This window comes from Taudactylus pleione, unplaced genomic scaffold, assembly GCF_031769625.1.
Source record: "Taudactylus pleione unplaced genomic scaffold, aTauple2 ptg000092l, whole genome shotgun sequence".
In the NCBI taxonomy this organism is placed as follows: Eukaryota; Metazoa; Chordata; class Amphibia; order Anura; family Myobatrachidae; genus Taudactylus; species Taudactylus pleione.
In genome coordinates this window covers 1,600,323-1,621,977 of record NW_028284494.1, presented here as the reverse complement: position 1 = coordinate 1,621,977, position 21,655 = coordinate 1,600,323, and the positions used below count along the sequence as shown (strand labels likewise).

The 21,655-nt window shown below is 42.4% G+C and overlaps 1 protein-coding gene across 1 annotated transcript in view; it reads right to left on the bottom strand.

The window, feature by feature from the left end:
- Window positions 1-360: 360 nt before the first annotated feature.
- Window positions 361-21,655, bottom strand: part of DEPDC1B (DEP domain containing 1B) — a 44,962-nt gene continuing 23,667 nt past the window's right edge. The window contains exons 5-11 of the mRNA XM_088469458.1: window positions 15,795-15,925; window positions 14,139-14,186; window positions 12,908-13,048; window positions 8,578-8,744; window positions 6,326-6,502; window positions 6,023-6,199; window positions 361-1,543 (exon numbers count right to left, since the gene is read on the bottom strand). Coding sequence (XP_088325584.1) covers window positions 1,382-1,543; window positions 6,023-6,199; window positions 6,326-6,502; window positions 8,578-8,744; window positions 12,908-13,048; window positions 14,139-14,186; window positions 15,795-15,925 — 1,003 coding nt within the window. The 3' untranslated portion in view covers window positions 361-1,381. The remainder of the gene's footprint in view (window positions 1,544-6,022; window positions 6,200-6,325; window positions 6,503-8,577; window positions 8,745-12,907; window positions 13,049-14,138; window positions 14,187-15,794; window positions 15,926-21,655) is intronic.

Here is a 21,655-nt window from a genome sequence, read left to right as displayed (position 1 = left end):
GCATTTATACAGACGTGTCCTTTTACATCTTGACCGCATCAGCGCCAAATGTGCCCGTGATTTGTGGCATGCGTACCGTTGCGTGCAGCACCACCGGCCAAGATGGATAAGGGCACATCTGTGTATGTTGTAACCTAACGCGGTAATTAGACATTCTTCACATGTATAGTTCAGCATGAGGAATTTCATGACATTACTGTATTTCATTTTAAATTTAACTCAAATTCTAAAGCTGCATACACACACAACGATTTTTTGACTGATAATTGTTAAACGATATCGTTTAACGATAATCGTTTGAAAAAATCGTTCACTTTCTGAGTCAAATGATGAACGATTATCGTTCATGCGTGTTCACGTTTGTAGTTCAGTCAGACTTGTCAACTGAACGATTTTCATTAAGGGAATATGCAAAAATCATTTGTAGTTCATAAAAATCGTTCATTACACTTTAAAAAATATGACAGATAATCTGACAGAAAATCGTTCATAAAAATCGTTCATAAAATCGTTGGTAACAAAATCGTTGTGTGTGTGTATGCAGCTTTAGTATTTATCCAGTAAAAAATATGTATTCCGCACCTTATATGGTCAGCAGAACAGACATTTGACCTGGGATAAACCACCAGACTCTGCATTCAGCCACCTTGTTCCTGACGCAGCAGGTGAAATGACTCTTCATTTTAGCCAGGTTCTATTTTTATCTGGCTTAGAGAGCTTGCAATGTGGAGCTGCCGAGATCGCCAGTAGGTTCCAGGTTTCTTTCAGTGTGAAAAATAAGACCTCACATAGCTTTACAAGATGAGCGACAGCTCTGCAAACTGTGCACTAAAAAACACCACTTGCCTTAAACAGTCATACAGTATTTTTCTGTTAATATAAAAAAGCTGACGTAGCATACTTAAAATACAAAAAGGACAGTCACATCTCTCACAAGAATGCATAATGACATCGCTTCATTTTAGATACAAATATTAGACAAACATTTAAGACTGAGATGTTAATTAGTCATCATCCAGTGTATTAAAGAAATTCAAGTATGTACATAATCTAAAATAAAGGACGTAGATTTTGAAATGTACCCATTGTGTATTGTTCAAGTGATTTTCATACGCTCCGCGGCAAATCTTTCAATTCACAGGTAAAAACCTTGAAAACGTTAGGTGCATAACAATATGCCAGTTCAGGTTAACAATTGACCCATTTTCATCTAAAAAATATAGTACGATATTCGAGCAAATACTGATAAGTGGTCATTAGAGAATATCTCGTGTCTTGCGGCTTTGCTCCCAATGTAAAGCTTAAGTGGTTATTTTTTTCCCCCTTTTAATCTGTAAACCATCTCCTAAGTTTTGGGTTTAAAATCAGAGTCAAGTCTCCATTACATCCGAAAGCTGCGCGTCCTCTGAAATGACTGGAAGGGTCGTTTGAGTGTGAAAAATGACAGCTGAGCTCTTAGGCCCGTTCTCTCTGGAAATAACATGGATTCACTCTCTGGGGTAGGGAACCGGTCCTTGTAGACCTGAGGGTGGGATCTCTGGAACTGAAGACAGAAAGTGGTAGATATAAAAGCAACAGAACACAGACTAGTTATCCCAGGTATCAATAGGATACTCAAACATCTTATTTATTTATTAATATATATATATATATATATATATATACACACTCATATACATACACATATACATATATACACATACACACACACACATATATACATAAGAGACTAAAAGCATTTGTATAGAAATATTTTCTAAAAATGATTACGGCATCTAGAGGTGACGCTGTGCGACTGTCCATTCAAACAGAACAGATTTTTTTCCTTTGCACCCAACTGTCCCAGTTTAATCCCCCCTCCCCTTTACAAATGCTTCAATAAAATGAAGAGCAATTATATTTTACATTACAAGGATTTGGGACTATAATGTGTAATAATGGTACCAATTCCAATTCTAAAGTTTATATGGAAATACAACGTGTTAATTATATGGAGTGTACACAAATATGGTCTCTAAATAATTGCCCTGCTCTCCCTAGTGATAGAAGAGATAAACCAGTTCAGCAGCAGACATTGAAAACAGTGATCACGGGAAGAGTGACTGGGGGATGCTGCACAGGGAGAATCGGATCCGTGCATTATAGATGAAGGCCATCAGCCAAGGTCCCTCATTGATGTAAGCGATGGAGGTGGTATAGAGCAGCAGAAATGATGACAGCACTGCCTCAGTCATTGCGGGGGGTCGCCCGTTTGCTTTTGCTTTCTTTGAACAGAAATAAAGTGCAGCTGATGTTCGAGAAAACTCACCCAGCTAAGCACAGAATATATGTACATAGGTGCATGTAAACTATGGCAATTATGTAGTACAGAGCATTCTTTAGCTGTGCATATTCCGTCTGCTTTGTATGATAAGGAGCATTCAACCTAGGAGAAACAGAAGGTGGGCTCTGTGGAGACAAGCATTCCCCATGTGTAACGGGTCCATTAGCGATAATGAATAGCTCCCTATGGAGAGGTGTTTGCTACGGCCTCTTGTAAGGTAAGCAGACAGATTGCCTTTGTACTGTACACGTAGCAGCGCTGTTGATATCTTCTTGTATTACAGGCCCAAATTCTGTATTTCTTGTTAAAAAGTAAATGTAACAATAGAATTATTCTTTAAGCAGAGTACACATATAAGATCTGTAGAAGAGGTGGGCTAGCTGCCTTATGTGACAGCTGTAGTATCTGTACCCTATGGGAACAGCTAAGTGAATGCAAGAAAAAGTCCATCACGTTACAGAGACTGGTGGTTGTGTCACTACTGATCAGTGTAATTGATGGTTACAGATGAACACATTTACAGTTGGACACATATGAGCTCCGAAAGTAGGCAATAGAGGTATACACACACACACACACACACACACACACACACACACACACACGCATACATACATTAGACTTCCGCATAACAAAAGTGCAATGATGGCGTGACAGTGTTGGTATTGAATGCTAAAGTTGTATTACCGATCTGTGCACATTGTAATAAGATAATGAAGTGTCATATACACAAAATAGAACGATAAATGTGAAAGTTGCATTTGCAGTATATAAATGTAACAAAGTACAAACTCCTCCACATCAACAAATCCAATTGTAAACTTCATTCCCACAGTAGATGAAATGAAAATGACAAGTAATGTGAATAGATGGCTGGAACTTGATGTACTATAGCGCAACACAAATTATTTGCGGTCAGCCGCAGGGGCAGACGTTTGCATGTTTGTGCACATGTGCAGTACATAAAAATGTTTATCTTATACAAAATAAAATTGTTGTACTTCCAACTCCGAATGAGCCCTACTGTGAACATCTATCATAGAGAGTGATCTCTGGTTATACTGTACTTTATAATAGGGGGAAGCTGCAATATAGAGTATGATATACAGTCAGGTCCATAAATATTGGGACATTGACAGAATTTTCAGATTTTGGCCTCTATTCACCACCACAATGGTTTTGAAATTAAACAAACAAGATGTGCTTTAACTGTAGACTTTCAGATTTAATTTGAGGGTAATTACATCCAAATCGGGTGAACGGTGTAGGAATTACAACAGTTTCAATATGTGCCTCCCACTTTTTAAGGGGCCAAAAGTAATGGGACTATCAACTCAAAAGCTATTTCATGGACAGGTGTGGGCTATTCCCTCGTTATTTCATTATCAATTAAGCAGGTAAAAGGTCTCGAGTTCACTCAAGGTGTGACATTTGCATTTGGAATCAGTTGCAGTCAACTCTCAATATGAGATCCAAAGAGCTGTCACTATCAGTGAAGCAAGCCATCATTAGGCTGAAAAATCAAAACAAACCCATCAGAGAGATAGCAAAAACATTAGGTGTGGCCAAATCAACTGTTTGGAACATTCTTAAAAAGAAAGAATGCACCGGAGAGCTCAGCAACACCAAAAGACCTGGAAGACCACGGAAAACAACTGTGGTGGATGACAAAAGAATTATTTTCCTGGTGAAGAAAAACCCCTTCACAACAGTTGGCCAAATCAAGAACACTCTCCAGGAGGTAGATGTATATGTGTTAAAGTCAACAATCAAGAGAAGACTTCACTAGAGTGAATATAGAGGGTTCACCACAAGATGCAAACCATTGGTGAGCCACAAAAACAGGAAGACCAGATTACAGTTTGCCAAACAACATCTAAAAAAGCCATTACAGTTCTGGAACAACATCCTATGGACAGATGAGACAAAGATCAACTTGTACCAGAGTGATGGGAAGAGAAGAGAAGGAAAGGAACTGCTCATGATCCAAAACATACCACCTCATCAGTGAAGCATGGTGGTGGTAGTGTCATGGCGTGGGCATGTATGACTGCCAATGGAACTGGTTCCCTTGTATTTATTGATGATGTGACTGCTGACAAAAGCAGCAGAATGAATTCTGAAGTGTTTCGGGCAATATTATATGCTCATATTCAGTCAAATGCTTCAGAACTCATTGGACAGCGCTTCACAGTGCAGATGGACAATGACCCGAAGCATACTGCAAAAGCAACCAAAGAGTTTTTTAAGGCTAAAAAGTGGAATGTTATGCAATGGCCAAGTCAATCCCCTGACCTGAATCCGATTGAGCATGCATTTCACTTGATGAAGACAAAACTGAAGGGAAAATGCCCCAAGAACAAGCAGGAACTAAAGACATTTGCAGTAGAGGCCTGGCAGAGTATCACCAGGGATGAAACCCAGCATCTGGTGATGTCTATGCGTTCCAGACTTCAGGCTGTAATTGCCTGCAAAGGATTTGCAACAAAGTATTAAAAAGTGAAAGTTAGATTTAGGATTGTTTAGTTTGTCCCATTACTTTTGGCCCCTTAAAAAGTGGGAGGCACATATAGAAACCATTGTAATTCCTACACCGTTCACCTGATTTGGATGTAATTACCCTCAAATTAAATCTGAAAGTCTGTATTTAAATCACATCTTGTTTGTTTCATTTCAAAGCCATTGCGGTGGTGAATAGAGGCCAAAATATGAAAATTCTGTCAATGTCCCAATATTTATGGACCTGACTGTATATCTGTTGGAATCTGGACCACCTTGCACGTGCTCGGTTTGGGATAATGCTATCCTAAGAGGTCAATCCAATTAGGTGCGACTATATGCCACGCTTACGGCACGGCCAGGCTTGTGAATTTTTGTTCGGCTGTTTGCAGAAATCCACTAGTCTGGGACGAGATCAGGCCGCAATGGGGGTGAAATCGACTGCGTTGCCGGCGTATAATCACCGCTGCAACGGGAACTCACCACCCTCACATGTAACTGAATTGACCCCTAATTCGGAGTGCTGAACTACACCTAAAGTCTAATGTTAATTATTTCTTTGTATTGTGTCAGCTGTTTGCAGGCATCATCAGGAAGAATTGTATTGGAGTAGTATCAGGATTACCTTCTTTATTGTAGTCTGATTCTCGGGAACTGTTATTTCATTCATGTTTACTGTTTGGGAGTGTTATCTACAGCTCCCAGTGCAGCCCATTATTAGGAGACCTCCATAGGGGATGCAGTCACCACTTTCCCATTGCACCTGTTACTAAATGCTGATCAGAGGAGCAGAGAGACCTCAATGGATGCAAATTGTTTGGTGAATGTGCCACATGGACGGATAGGTCCTTAGTATTCAGTACTTACTTCCCGACTGCAGTGCAATCTCTGCGTTCAGGCTGCTAAGAATAGGGAACCCAAAGAGGGGCCTTCACCATTGTTACGTTGAGTAAAAATGTGGAGTATTAGGATTGAACATGGTCTGTGGTCAGAGACCTTTCTACAAGTGTGTTCAACAATTGGACAAAACTCAAAACACAAAAGAAAAGCAATAGAAACACAGACAGAGCGACACCTGCAGGCCACAAATGGAAGTTCCGTGCCCACGCTCAAGACCTCATGCAGAATTCTAAACACGGGCATTCTAAAAATGCATCCTCATTTCTACAGAAAGATAGGGAAGAATATAAGGATTATAACCTGCTTTAATTTCTTCTTCTTCTCTTTGGATGACATCTGATTGTTATGGATAATATCCTCCAATGCAACCTTCACCGGATCTTGAGTTTTATTCAGCTTCTGATACTCAAGCTTTTCCTGGGGCTGGACGAAGGTGGGCTGCAGAGTGGTGTCCATGTCAGCCCCTGGATACTTTATCTGAAATAACCGTAGAAGAAAAATGCTAACAGTAAATTTACATGAAAGCTATATAAACTTTACATTATAAAAGAGGAATATTCCCTAACAGGATATAGAGATCAATATATCTACGTAATGGAATACCTGGACCCTTCTCTGATGTGCTACGTAGTCTTCCACTGACTTTTTCATAGATGATGGAACAGTCAAAATGTCCTGACAATTATCCATCATGAAAGTCACCAGTTTTGTGGACAAAAGTTCACCCAGGTCCATCTCCTCTTTTGAGCGAAGAATACAGCGAGAAAAGGTCTGTACATTCTGGAAAAGACAAAAAAAATTAATATATATAGATCACAGTAACTAAGCAGATCCAAACCTGGACACAACAGAGATCCAAACGTGACCAGAACACACAATCATATTTTTGAGACCTCTATCTGTTCAGTAAAACAAGGGTAAGCCAGTTCTCAGAGATGCTTTATTGTACACTGTACCAAGTCAATTTTCTGGCAATTTTGGCAGTAGATGGCACTGTTCTACTGCTGTCTTCATACACTATCTCAGCTTAGAAGAACACAAATATCCACTCGATATATTTAAATATATTAGTCTTCTGGGCCTTAATCTGAGTCACAATCAAATACAAATCCATCCACACCCAGCGATTTTTAGCAGACTGCTCATGTGATGAACTTACAATAAAATCAGAGACATATATATCTTGGGGGGAGATTTAGCAAAGCTTGGAGAGAGATTAAGTACCAACAATCAGGTCCTGACTGTAGTTTTCCAAACACAGCCTGTAAAATGACAGTAAGCCGCTGATTGGTTGATACTTTATCTCTCTCCAAGGCTCAGAACATCTTCCCCTTGGTCTTTGCTCTGTGGCCACTGAAAGGACTTTTCTGGGTGGCAACTGGGCAGGCAGTTTTGTGGGTGTGTTGAGGGCATGTGACCAGAGCTACATGCTATTCCGAGTCAAAGAGGACACTAAATTTAGTTGGATCTTCTACACCTAAGGTAGGTGTAAGTGCAGAGGACAGGGATGACGGCAGCTCTCACGGACAGAGGACTGGGGGCAGTGCGATCACATACGTATATGCGTACGGCTCATAATGCAGGAATATAGATTAAGTAGTGCTCCGTTTGTATTAGGCGCCCAGAACTGCGTTCGCAATACGTACGACTGAGAATCAAACCCTCTGTGCTGAAAGTAAACACGATTAATCTAGAAATAACATTTCTAGCCATGAAAGACTTAATCCTCTGACACCTAGCCCTAGACGGGATGTAGCTATGATGTCGACGTACGGCTGTTGAAATCCTGACCCAAGACTAAACATACGCTCCTAAATCCCGACGCCAGTTTAGATACAATGCTCCCGACAGCCAACATACCGAGCCTAATTACAGCGGGGTCGGGTTCGGCGTTAGCCGCAGGGGGTGGGGGTGCAAGAAGGGAGGGTTTAGAGGCACTAACGGGGAGGGTTAGGATGCAGGGTGGGGTGGGTTAGAGGAAGAAGGGGGGAGGGTTAGGATGCGGGGTGGGTTAGGATGCAGGGTGGGGTGGGTTAGAGGCAGAAGGGGGAGGGTTAGGATGCAGGGTGGGGTGGGTTAGAGGCAGAAGGGGGGAGGGTTAGGATGCGGGGTGGGGTGGGTTAGAGGCAGAAGGGGGGAGGGTTAGGATGCGGGGTGGGGTGGGTTAGAGGCAGAAGGGGGGAGGGTTAGGATGCAGGGTGGGGTGGGTTAGAGGCAGAAGGGGGGAGGGTTAGGATGCGGGGTGGGGAGTGATAGGGTGCAAGAAGGGAGGGTTAGAGGCAGAAGGGGGGGGGGTTAGGATACTTACGTACCCGTCAGGATGCCGCTGTCTGTATTTTGAACAGCTGACATCCCGACTGCGAGTGTTTCATACCCAACCCACCCAAGGCATAGACCGATAAACCTAAAAAAAACCTCAAATCATTTACTTTAATTAACCTGTTCTGACAATGAAGCAGATATGGAAGTACCTTTCTCTGCCTAGAATTCTATTAGAACCTGGTGTGATTATGACACACAAGGCACCGGTTTAGAATATGAAGTATGACATATTTGTAATTGTCTTATGACCAGAAAAACATTTAGCCTCCTGTAAGTCTGTATTATTTCCATTCAGTTAATAATGAATGAAATATGATGGCAAAAGTGTATGCAGCGGCTTGAAAATGGTGCTGTATTCATTAATAAAAAAAAAAAAATTTAAATAATAATAATACATGCTCAGGAATAAAAAGTAAGCGAGAACAAGTAAATCTTTTGTTAGACAGATAAAACTGTCACTTGTGAGAGGACACCTGTAGTGCTGACCACAGCAGCCCAGAAAGTCCAATTATCCAGCGTCTTTAATAACATACCAGTGCTCGGTTCCCAATGGTATCACACAGAGGTGGCATTTCCCTGCTCAGGCTTATCCTCGCCATCATCCTCATTAGGAGCTGCAGCTTCCTTCGATTTTCCGGCGGTAGCAGTAGACAGCAGACTTGAAGGGCTTCAATTGCTACGCGCCTCTTGTGCAGGAGACCTGTGACAGCATAAATGACAGAGAATCAAAGTGAATACGGTGCTGTACTATGGATGGACCATGTGACATTTATCCCCCTGGTAACAAAACACATCCATTCTAAAAATTGCAAGTCTTGGCTTTTCTTTGGACACAGTTGCAAGAAAAAAATTAAATAAAATGACATGCTTTCAAGGGAAACAAATTGATATATGAAATGTGATAAGATATGAAGAAACAAGTGTAAAAACTGTAAGTTATCCCTAACACCACCAATTCAGAATGTGGCTGGGAGAAACAAAAAAAAACTTATTTATACAGCTCGGTATGGAGACCATTTCTTTATCAAGTATGGAAGATAAGAAACGGCCCTGTAGGAGACATCTATGAAATGATTAAATAATATTCAAAGCTCCAATTGTCACATAGAGCCGAGAGACCTTTGAAGATTCTGGAACCTGAATGAAAATGAGAAATGTTTTTCATATTCGGACTTCTCATTGAATAAATCAGAAATGCTGATAACATATAGCAATATGTACTTTCACTAACTGGTTGATTTGACCCCTAATTTAGTGTTCAGTATGTTACCTTAATACCTTTTTCTTGCTGTTGGTATAAGGTGAGGCATCAGGTTAGTTGTTTTTAGTATTGACTTGAATGCCTCCTGCTACACTGGCCATTCTGGAATGGTCTGTGTAAAATAGTTCTCCAATTTGTTGGAAGTGCCCCAAATTTAGACCTATATGGGGCAATGTTATCTAATTTAGTACAGAGATCCTTGTTGGGGACGTTCTCTCTGATCCTGTACTTCGGCCTTTTCACTCCTAAAAATTCCCTTTTGAAGCACCTTAACAATGCCACCAAGGCAGCAATCCCAGTCCGATTCTCTCCTCCAACAGTCTCAGACTGGTTCCCCAAGATTGATTTTGATATGGACAAGGATGACCTGATTTCATCAGTGGGAAAGCACTAGGAGCAGTTACGGGACACTTGGTTCCGTTGAGAGCCTCCAACAAATCTACCTTCACTTAGCCCCATCTGGGCAGCCGCAAGCCCTTTAGTACTTAATCAACCTTCTGGGAGACCAGCCCTCTAGCTCATAGTTCATAACTCATGACTGCTCAATCCAGCCTCCACTTAAACTTCTGTTCACGGCCTGAGAACACCACCTCTGCCATACTTTGCAACTTGTAGACATCATGACTCCCATCTCGCTCCCCCTCCACCTCTCCATTCCATTCTCTCTTTAGCACACAATCCACATGTACTCCAATTCACGCTAGTTGCAGAACCCTTCTTTTTCTTCTTGTTCTACTTAATTATTGGTTCTTTGACACACAGGTTGTGTTTTGCCTCTCTAGGTTTTACCTAATGAAGATACGGTATCTCACTAAGATGACTTAGCTCACCGTTACCTATGTTGAGACTACTCTATACACTATTAACCAATGTTTTTGCTACACTTTGAAACCAATGAAGATAATTTTCACTAAAATAAGTCTCCTCCATTGTTCAGTCCAGCAGTAAAGTAATGAATTTAACCAGTGACGTTAGCTACACATTATTTATTTTAAAGAATGTTTACTAATATGTCAGGTCCTGGAGAGGTTTAACGCTGGCTGTAAGTGACATCTCCTGTGAACGCTTGGGGACACACCTTGCTTTCTGGCTCCCCTCACTTGTCCTGGTCATGTCCTATGCTGAATTGTTTCTCTAACCAGTCTGGTCAAATTTCATCTATTCATTTTATTCTGCATAACTAATGTTCATGTATGTCATGCCTCTCTTGTATAGGTCTTGTGCAGAATTCTTCTGTCTGCCAGGTGAGTTGGTTGAAACCACGTCCATTCTGTTTTATTCTGCTTAAATGTAATTTTCATGCATATATTTTGCAGATCTGGTCAGTATGACTTGTCATTTTGTGATTAAAAATATCTTTACTGTGTAACAAAGCATCTGTCAACTAACATAACCTGTATACATATTACAAAACATATAGGGGCATATTCAATTAGCCGCGATAAGCTGTTTTTGGCGAAAAGTTTTCGCCGGGGACGTCATTTTGCCAAGCGGAAACTTAAGTGCAGAATTGGGGTTTTGGGGTGCAAACTTGCGGAAACAACCCTGCACCCTTGGGACAGCCCCCCAAAGGTAAACGGTGTAAAAAAAAAATACTTAACATCCCAAAAAAGTACTTTCATTTTGGGGGGCAAAAAACACCAAAGTTGGGGGACAAACTTAAACTAGCGAAATATACTCCAGGGGGGTCCCCAAGTATGCCCCAGGTGTTTTCAAGATTGCAGGTGGTTGCGGCAGGTGGATTTTTAAAACATCACTTTAGCAACTTCAAAATATGCTAGCACCCATTTTCATGTACCCCAAATTTGCTGGGACTATTTATTTTCTGCAAAAAGACAGCTAAATGCTATTCTTCACCACTTCTGCAAAGACGCTAATTAGAAGCTATTGAGATCATTTAAGTACCCCAAATACCTTTAGCAGGGCTATTCGGGGGTCACTATAGTGATCCCCAATGTCAGTGCATCTTTTGGGGGGTGTCAGGATGATTTTCCCAAATCGGACAGCACTTTTCGCTGGTTTCGAATTTGCCGCGTTCTGTTTTCGCTGATACTTTTTCGCATGCAAAGCCAGCGATGTCAGCGAAAAGTCCAGCATGCAAAAAGTCTGGGACTTTTCGCGGCTAATTGAATATGCCCCATAGCTGTAAATCACGTGATGGGTGTCACTCAAAAAATAGAGCCCTCTTTTACACAAATAAAATTTGATTTTCTCATTTGCCGATTTGGCCTTAATAAAAAATACCCACCACCACCCGATGCTTTATGTCCCACTGGTGCCATTACCCGTTTTTTTATCACCTGTTGAACTTCAGGTGTGGCCTCAGCTCCCAGTGAATGGAAGCTGGGGAGCTGCTTGAAACTTGGCAAGTCATAAAGCAGAAATAAGATTGATAATATCGGTAATACTCTTTGCCCGGACCCACAAACTTCCACATCATGTAATCCCCTGCACATGACACAGGGAGGCTAATTAAAGGAGAAGGGAACGTGTAGTCTGCACCATGTGGTCTCCAAGCTGCGCGATTTCTGCTTCCTTCAAGCAAGCAGGGTAAGGGATGTTTAGGCAATCCCTGTTATGCACCTGCCTGCTGCACAGCGGATTCCACTGTCAGGCGTGAACAAAACACCTGTTCTGTCCTTATACCGAACTTTCAAAAGCTGGAATATTTGGTCACCTAAAAGTGACACGGAATATTCACTTGTTAGTTATAGCTTGTAACACTTGTTTATATTGCAATAGAATGCCTGCTGACATGTTATAACAGTACAGCAAGGGGTCTCTTTCATTGATTAAATGTAGTTTTAACTTATTACTGAGAATAAATGTAATGTAAGGCCCCTTTTCAAGATTAGAAGGCCTCGGATGCGGTCCTGGAAGTGAGTTTAACCCCATTAGTAAGGTAGCAACTAAAGACTGCTAAATACCAATGATTACAGTATTTTGTAAACAATACAATCACAGTACACATTATTGTTAGTTATTTCTTGGTGGATTACTGCTGTAATGATTTTTAATAAAATAAAATGCATGACTAGTTGTGCCATCCAATGGGCACATTTACTCAGTAATAAAGAGACTCCTCAATGCTAAAATCTTTAAAACCCATTGAAGAGACAGATCAATATAGTTTAAAGAAACAGAGGATATATTTACTAAGCGCTAGGCTTGTCGGTGGTTCTATGCACGTTTTCAAGGGGCAATAGTATTAAAATGCATAAACAGAAATGTTTTACATTTAATATTATTGCTCTTTTCAAGTCCTGCGGCCAGAACCGCTGACTTTGAAAAGCCACTGCTTAGTAAATATACCCCATGGTCTTCTAATTGCATCATGCTAACCAGGGGGTACAGACTCAGAAACCCATTTCACTGTTGAGCTCAAGCTGTGGCAAAATTTACTGTAGTTATAAACAATTTTATCCCTCTCATACCAGATATATACTGTACTGTGACGTCATATTGTCCTGTGATCTCCCATACCACTATATACGGTCATACCTCAGTGAAACTGTGTGGGGCTCTTGCTGTAATTTAGTGCACTCCTGAAAATAAGGCACTAGTGATAATGTTTATTAAGTGCTGTGTTTAGTTTTGCTCACCAAGTATGTTCACAAAAACATCAAAAAGTTGAAATGTCAGAAGGGGCTCATGAAGAGAACTGTAATAATCAGCGATGGTCTTAAACACGTCCCTCTCAAACCTCAGATACATTGGCTGCTTCATATCGGAGCAATTTGGCCCTAAACATAAAAGAAGAAAAATAAACATTTTAAATTGCGCTGTATACATTGTTACATCCACAAATTGGACTTTAACAACAGGATACAGCATTAAAATGAATTGGGCCATTCATTAAGTAGATAGTCAGAGTCTCCTAATACTGTATATGGTAATAAAATGGTAACGTGGAAACATACAACAAAGAGATAGGCAGCACTATCAAAAGGGTTTCACTCAAAAGTAGACATTGCTACTGCCTTTATTGAAGAGTGCAGACATCCAAAAAGTCAACGTGTCGAGCCAAATGCAGAGCCCTCATCCAGAACAGTCTTAATTAAAGGAACCTGCCTTTGGCAGGATATGTTGACTCCATTAATTAACCATCTTGTGATAAGAGGTTTGCAAAGTCCATAAAGTCTCTACATGCATCCTGCTGTGACAGAAGCAAGTCTTACTATTGCGGGAGCGTGGAAAGATCAGCATTCTAGGTTTTATTTATTTACTAACAGTTTCTTATATAGCGCAGCACATTCCGTTGCGCTTTACAATTGTCAACATTGATAGAACAAAACTGGGTGATAACAGACAGATAATATATAGGTAGGAAGGCCCTGCTCGCAAGCTTACAATCTATAGGATTAAACATTTGTATAGCAAAGATCAGGACCATCCATAGAAAACTGGGACACGTGGGAGCTCTATACTAATATTCTTCGCTCTAACATTACCTTTAAGAAAAATTAATAAATAAAAATGATTGCCAGTAACTGTTTGTGCAAAGATTTAATCCAAGGTGTGGACCAGACATGGAGGCAGACATCGTTGTAATGTTGTGGTGTCACACTGAGCGTACACTGCGGGTGGTGCCAGGAATCTTCATTACATCTGCTTGGAATTTTTCCCCTGTCCAGGAGAATTATCTGTTCACAGGGGTCACACCTGACAGATGGAGTACCATCAGACTAAAGGAAAAGTAGGGATCATGACAAATATAAGGGTGAACCAAAACTGAGTAGTTCTAAACCTTGTGGAGGGATTTGCAGGTCACCTATATACACACATTTTGTTTATAAAGGTGGAATTACTGACTAATCAGAAGATAACACTTACAATTCGCCAGACATTTCATTGCCGACAGCAGCCAGTGTGGGAGTTCTCCTGTAGAAATAAAAACCATGTACAGTGCATTAGTATAATAGGACATCACACATAGGTTAGAAATATCCAAAAGATCTGTTGCAATATTACCCACATTCCACAAATGGTTCATGATTTATTTTAGGAAACAATTAATGAATAGGAAAAAAAAGCACAATTTAGCAGGAGGATATTTAAAATATCAGCAGATTATGGGCTGGATTCAGAGATGAACGCTAATGCGGTCGCAGCTGCAATTTTGCAAGGACTGCGAAAATATGCTAATAGCTCCAAAGCTTACCCAAGCATAGGGACGCCCCACTGCTGCTTTCCCATCTGTGTCCGACGTCACGTGCCAGCGTAAATATCGGTAATATTGACACACATCGACCAACCATGCAGCAGGTCAGACCTGTCTCAAATACACCGGCTCTCCTGGCATGCAGAGAGCTCTCATGCTGTGTATGTGATCGCAATGGCTAATTTATACATGCCAGTGTAACGGCTTTTAAATGGTAAGCGACGCCTGCTTTTTTCTGACCACCCCCCGTTACCTCCCCCAAACACTAGGTGGTGCATGCGCGATCACAATGTCAGGGTAAAAATACCCAGAAATGTGTGCAAAGAGGATTTACAGCGACAGAGATTACTCACAAGCTCTGTCCCTGCAGGCGATATTTGATACATCCCGTATGGAAATATCGCATTGCGAATCCTGGCGATTTTATCACATCCGCATCTGAGGGGCGGATTGTGATACTTAGGGCCCATAAAGCAGTCTCGCTGAAATCGAGCAGAAGCGACCGACACAGGAGGTTGCAATTGTGCTACATGGTAATGTTTAATGTCATTACCCCTTGTGCCCTAAGCTCCACAACCGAGCACCAATAATTGCTGTTTGGCATGAGAAATCTTTCAGCATGCAATAATTGGTGCTCAGATCAGATATTGGATATAGTCACCATCAGACAGTGAGTTTTATCTGGCCAGCATTACATTACACATGCAGAGTATTTTAATAATGGAATAATAACTAAGAGTGGGATATTTAGAGACTGTTTCACCTACACAGGTATAAATCCAAAGTGAGGGCCTGATTCACTACGGATCGCTATTCTGCTTATACGCACACAGCGCAGTTGCTAATATCAGCGGATATATGTAAATGTTTGCAGTCGCATTGCGATCGCAGCCTGGAATAAAGACGCCCACTTCCCCTTACTCACATCCGTATACTTGGCCATCATAGAGAAACGATCGGACATTGGACAGTTAGGAAAGATCAGACCTTACTCAGGAATTAGTTACTTTTGCGCACGCTATGATGTCTCAGGCGGCATCTAGTGTCGCAGTGGATCATTTATGCACGCTCCTGCAACAGCGCTGAAACGCACTGGCACGCCTGTGTTCGCCCGACCACCACCCCCGTCACCACCCACAAACGGCACTTCCTGTCAATCACTCTGCCATGGGTCTGCGTGCCCTTTTTTCTGATCGCAGCGTCTGGCTTGCGCACTGCAAATTAATCGACCGATTGCGTGCGTATAAGCAACTGCGTTCCTTGCTGATCAGGTCCTGAAACAATATAATGAACATCACACATTGCTTCCATAGGGAAGAAAAACTCACCTGATCGGTCATCCATCACCACAATGTCATGTTTATTAACGTTGTACACATTGTGCATTATGTGCTTCCCATTCGCCCACTTCCTATCCATCACGTCGTCCAGAGAATCAAGTCCTACCATCTTCTGTAAACTGTATGACACGGAAGAGTCAGAATGAAGCCACTGATAATTCACCAGCACAGGCTTATTGGCATCAACGTGACTTTATCGATTAAAAGTATACAGTAATATGGCAGTAAGTAGAAAAATGAAAGTCACTATTTTCATTTATTGTGGGGCCAATATTTAAACTGAAAGGGCCCATCCATCAGCATTATGAATAGAGATAATTCCCCATGGCACATCAGCCTTGCTCAGCCCACAAGGATAAGAAGAGCTATCTTACTGGCCACATAGTGGTTCTATTCTTTGAAAACAATTTGCATCAAACCAAAGAACTGTTTATGAATATTGTTCCACAGGTAATGGTGTAGAAAACTCGGTGTTACCCATAGCAACCAAATACTAACTCTTTCTAGTGAAGTTTAAAAAACACATGTGTCCCTATGGGTACCACCTTTCCCAGACATTTGCTTTTTATAAAGGTCCCTTTAAACATCTAAAGTACAACAGCTCATGTAACGAGTACCTCCTCACACCAGCATGCTCTTTATACAGTCAGACAATGGCCAGTACTGCCGTTGCTGACAGCAGGTATTTAAATTTTGAAGTAACCCATCATAAACAGAGCAATTAATACATTAGAAAATTAATCTTATTTCATTTATTCATTGTTTTGTACTGCACTATGACAGGTGTTAAACGGTATACCGCAGAGGTTTCTGTGTATAGTAGTATTATGACTAGTGTCTATATTAGTTTTGCAGCGCTGAATAGGACACATTATTTCATTTTACATTCATCTTACTGATTAAGAATAACAGCGTGTGACATCGGTGATTTTACAAGCACATCGTTCAGTCTCACCAGGTGATGTTTTTGTTAGGTCTTGCTCCATTCATTCAATTAGAGTGACTCATGTAGACAATGCAATCAGTTAATTAGGGACAACAAAGCGGATTTGCAGCAGAGAGAGCATTGTCCAGGTATGGGGTCAAAATGAAAAAGCTAACAGCTACAGACAGAAAATGGCAAAAAAACCTGGATTTTATCCGGCATTTGTGTACCGGGTTGTTTTGCCTTTCCTGCCTGTACCCCCTTCAGACAGAAGAGCAAATTACCGGGTTAAACATTTCAACCCGGTAATTTGCTGATTTACACGGGTATTTCTTCTGTCTGAAAGGGTCAACCCGGGTCTAAATTCCCTTGTCTGCGACCCTGGCAAATTCCTTGGTCGAAGTCCCGGGAATTTAGACCCGACTTGACCCTTTCAGACAGAAGAAATACCCATGTAAATCGGCCAATTACCAGGTTGAAGTGTTTAGCCCAGTAATTTGTTTTTCTGTCTGAAAGGGGTATTAGAGACTATTATTCCAAAAAATAATAACACATGTAAACATCTATGCACACAATATAGAGGATATTCCATTAGCTGCCATTTTGCAGTTTGACGATTGATCTTCAGAGCCTTTCCAACGAGGATCCAATGGGGCAGAAATCTGGTGACTGGACATTTATCAATCATGCCATTCCAATGGGGAAAATGCAATCCTGGAACATTCCACTAGACTATCATGCTTCAACATCAGATGCTGGCTGTATATTGGTATTTACATTCGTATCAGGATAAATAGACAATATATAGCATATAAATGCAGTTCACATAAGGAAAGTAGCCATAACCTTTCACTGCGGGAAGCAAGTATTATAGCTTTTAGTCTTCTGTTTGCATTCAAAGCACATTTAATTGTTCATCTGCTGAGAAGAGGATGAACGATGACTGATCTGACCACATGCCATTGTTCTTTGCGCCAAGTTACTAAAAGATGCATCTTTATAAGAAGTGAGAATTGTGTACCACCCTTAATGTCCCTCTCTTAAATTCTATATGGCCTGTACTCGATGACACCAACGGCAAATATCATCCTAGCATGCACACAGCTAAAGAGTTCAGGGTTACTCATCAGTTTTGCCTTGCACATCAAAAACATAGACCATGATCAAGGAGTATACTTCTTCATCTGTAGGCATCTGAGATCTGTTCACTTGAAATCCAGACCAAGGTCACTTCAGCTACCAATGTGCAATCATCATACAGAAGGGTAATTGTAACAGAAGTTTGGCAGCAGCTACAAAGTTACGGAGGCCTTTTCTTGCCATAAATAAAAATATTGGACAACATGGCATTCCATGATGCCTTATTTAATTTAAAGACCACACCTATGTGTAAGCATCATCTTTTACTACTGTTCTCTCCCCCTTAACATTTTATTATTTTTTGCCAGGGTTTAAATCTAATTATACTGAGGTTTAGTTCCGAGCTGTGAAATAAATGTAACTCGTCAAATAGTCTTATTTGCTAAACCAAAGTGAAGTTAGGTCCCAAAAAAAAATTACTTATTAAAGTGCAGTACTCATAGCAACCAATCAGACATTAGCTATTAGGTCTATCGTGCACTAGACCAACTTTTCCCAAACTGGATGCTGCGGGGCATTTGCAGGGGTGTCAGTGGTTGGTGGTTCAAAACCAAATCAAATTTATGTTCAGTGTAATTGGCAGCCACCAGCACTGGTTTAGCCTATGATAAAATATGTGGACAAACAAAAGGACAACCTTGTCACCACCACAGAACTGGATAACAGGTAAGTACAATTTACTTAATTTAATACTCTTGTGAATTTCTCAATAAAAGACTTATTATCCATAATTTATATAGCGTCACAAGAGGTCTGCAGCGCCTTACAGAGTACAGAAACAGTATAAACAAAACAAGAAAATAAGTGACTTGCAGCTATGCTGGGTACACACCTCAGCAATTAATCGGCCGGCTGCCCAATGGGCATTAATGGTGGGAGTTAATGTTCAATGGGATTTATTACCACTAGGGAGGAAAGTTCATACAGTTGGGGGTTTTGAAGTCTCTACTGTATAAGTAGAATTTATACCTTTATGCTGGATACATTAGGAGTATTATAAAAAAAAAAGGTTTAAGTACTCTAGGCGTGATTCAGAGAAGCATGCTATACCGATGGTTTCGCAGTTGAGTCATGTTGAATATGCGTCAAAGTACTTTACTGTAGTAGCCTACTCGCAGTGTGAATGACAGGGGGCTTTGGGGGCAGTAACAGAGTGGCAGCAAAAAATATGAGATATGGCAAGAACTTACCTTTGTTATCTCTATTTCTACGAAGTCCATAGGGTTCCACAGGATACCTTGGGGTATAGGTGATGACGTCAGGCATCGGGCACCATAGAGTTAAGTTTTCAGCCACCCAGGATACACTAGGGTCCCCCTCCTATACCCCGCCCCCGAGCCAAGGCATCTCAGTTACGTACCAAGCCATAGGAGGAGAAGGAAGAGAGAGAGAAAAGATCTGGACACACACAAGAATCACATTCTCACCAGAGGGAGACGGAAAAACCGGTGACCAGAGCAAAGCCCATCTGCAGCACAGGTGTGACAGGGCGGGAGTCCTGTGGAACCCTATGGACTTCGTGGACATAGAGATAACAAAGGTAAGTTCTTACAATATCTCATTTTCTACTTCAGGGGGTCCATAGGGTATCCACAGGATACCTTGGGGATGTCCCAAAGCAGTATCCTTCAAGGGTGGGGACGCTCCTGTGCTGAAAGGAGAATCTGCCGCCCGAATTAAGCATCCTGAGAGGCAAAGGTGTCAAACGCGTAATACCTCACAAAGGTATGGACAGAGGACCACGTGGCAGCCTTGCAGATCTGGACTGCAGAGGCACCACGTCGAGCTACCCACGAAGGACCCACAGACCTAGTGGAATGATCCCTCATAGAGGATGGAACCGGCAGGCCTTCATGAAGATAAGCTTCTGAAATTGCCATACGGATCCAACCTGCCAAAGTTTGCTTTGAAGCAGGCCAACCCTTTTTACGGAAGCCATAGAGGACAAACAAGGCGTCCGACTTCCTAAACGAAGAAGTGCGGTCAACATAAATCCTTAAGGCCCGCACAATGTCCAGTGGCCTCACCCACTGACAGGTCAGGTGAGTTAAAAGCCGGCACAACGATTTCCTCGTTGATATGAAAACGGGAAACAACTTTGGGAAGCAAATCAGGACGAGTGCGCAGCACTGCCCTGTTCCCATGAAAAATCAAGATAGGGGGTCTACAAGAGAGAGCCCCTAAATCAGAAACACGTCTGGCTGAAGCGATGGCCAGAAGGAAAATTGTTTTAGCTGTCAACCATTTAAGATCCACTGAGCCCAGTGGTTCAAACGGCGGTCCCTGGGGAGCCCTCAGGACCACAGCTAAATCCCAAGGCGCCACCGGTGGAACAAATGGCGGCTGAATTCGAAGAACACCTTGCATAAAGGTGCGCACATCAGGGATTGTAGCAATCCTATGATAGAACCAGACAGTAGGGCAGATACCTGCACCTTCAAAGAAGCAAGGCGAAGCCCATGGTCTAGTCCCGCCTGTAGGAAGGCTAGCACTCTAGACAGACGGAACTCCCGAGGTGCATAACCTCTCGGTCGACACCATTGGAAGAACGTATGCCACACACGATGGTATATTCTTGCAGAAGACGGTTTCCGAGCTCTCAGCATAGTGCGTACTACAGAGCTGGAAAAACCCCTGGACCTTAACATGGCCGTCTCAACAGCCACGCTGTCAAAGACAGCCAAGTCAGGCCCGGGTGAAGACAAGGACCCTGTGACAGTAGGTCCGGTCGTAGCGGCAACCGCAGAGGAATGTCCACGGACAGACCCTGAAGGTCTGAGAACCAGTGCCGTCTGGGCCACGCGGGAGCTATCAACTGGAGCGTCCCTCCTTCCTGTTTGAATTTCTGGATTACTCGTGGAAGAAGGGAAAACGGAGGAAATAGATAAGCAAACCGGAACGTCCACTGGACAGACAGAGCATCCACCAGAGACGCCTTTTCGTCTCTTGTGCGAGACCCGTACACCGGCAACTTGTTGTTGAGCCGTGACGCCATGAAAACACGGCAACTTGTTGTTGAGCCATGACGCCATGAGGTTGATCTCTGGTGGATACCTGTCCACCAGAAGTTGAAAGACGTCCCGGATGAACATCCTGGCGACTGAGAAAGTCGGCCTCCCAGTTGAGGACTCCCGGGATGAATACCGCTGATAGGGCCGGGAGATTGCACTCTGCCCAAATCAGAATGCGGGACACCTCGACGAGTGCCGCCCGACTTCGGGTTCCTCCTTGCCGATTTATGTAGGCCACGGTGGTGGCGTTGTCCGACTGGACCTGCACGGGATGACCCTGGAGAACCCGATGTGCCTGCTGGAGAGCATTGAAAATGGCGCGGAGTTCCAAGATGTTTATCGGAAGCTCATTTTCCGCCTGAGTCCATCTGCCCTGGAACAAGTGTGGACCCGTGACCGCTCCCCAGCCCCGAAGACTGGCGTCCCTTGTCAATAGGACCCAGTTCGCCACCCAAAACGGACGACCCTTGTTGAGATGGGTCGTCTGTAACCACCAGGCAAGGGACAGGCGAACCTCCGGAGTGAGCACCATCGTCTGGGATTTGAGACTCTGAGGCAGTCCATTCCATTTGGACAGGATCAATTGCTGCAGAGGTCTGGAGTGAAACTGGGCATATTCAACCATGTCGAATACGGACACCATGGAGCCCAGTAACCTCATTGCCGAGTGAAGAGACACACGACGACTCTGCAGACAACTGCGCACCCTCAACTGCAAGGCAGAGATCTTTTCCCCCGTCACCAAGATCCTCTGCTGACTGGAGTCCAACAAG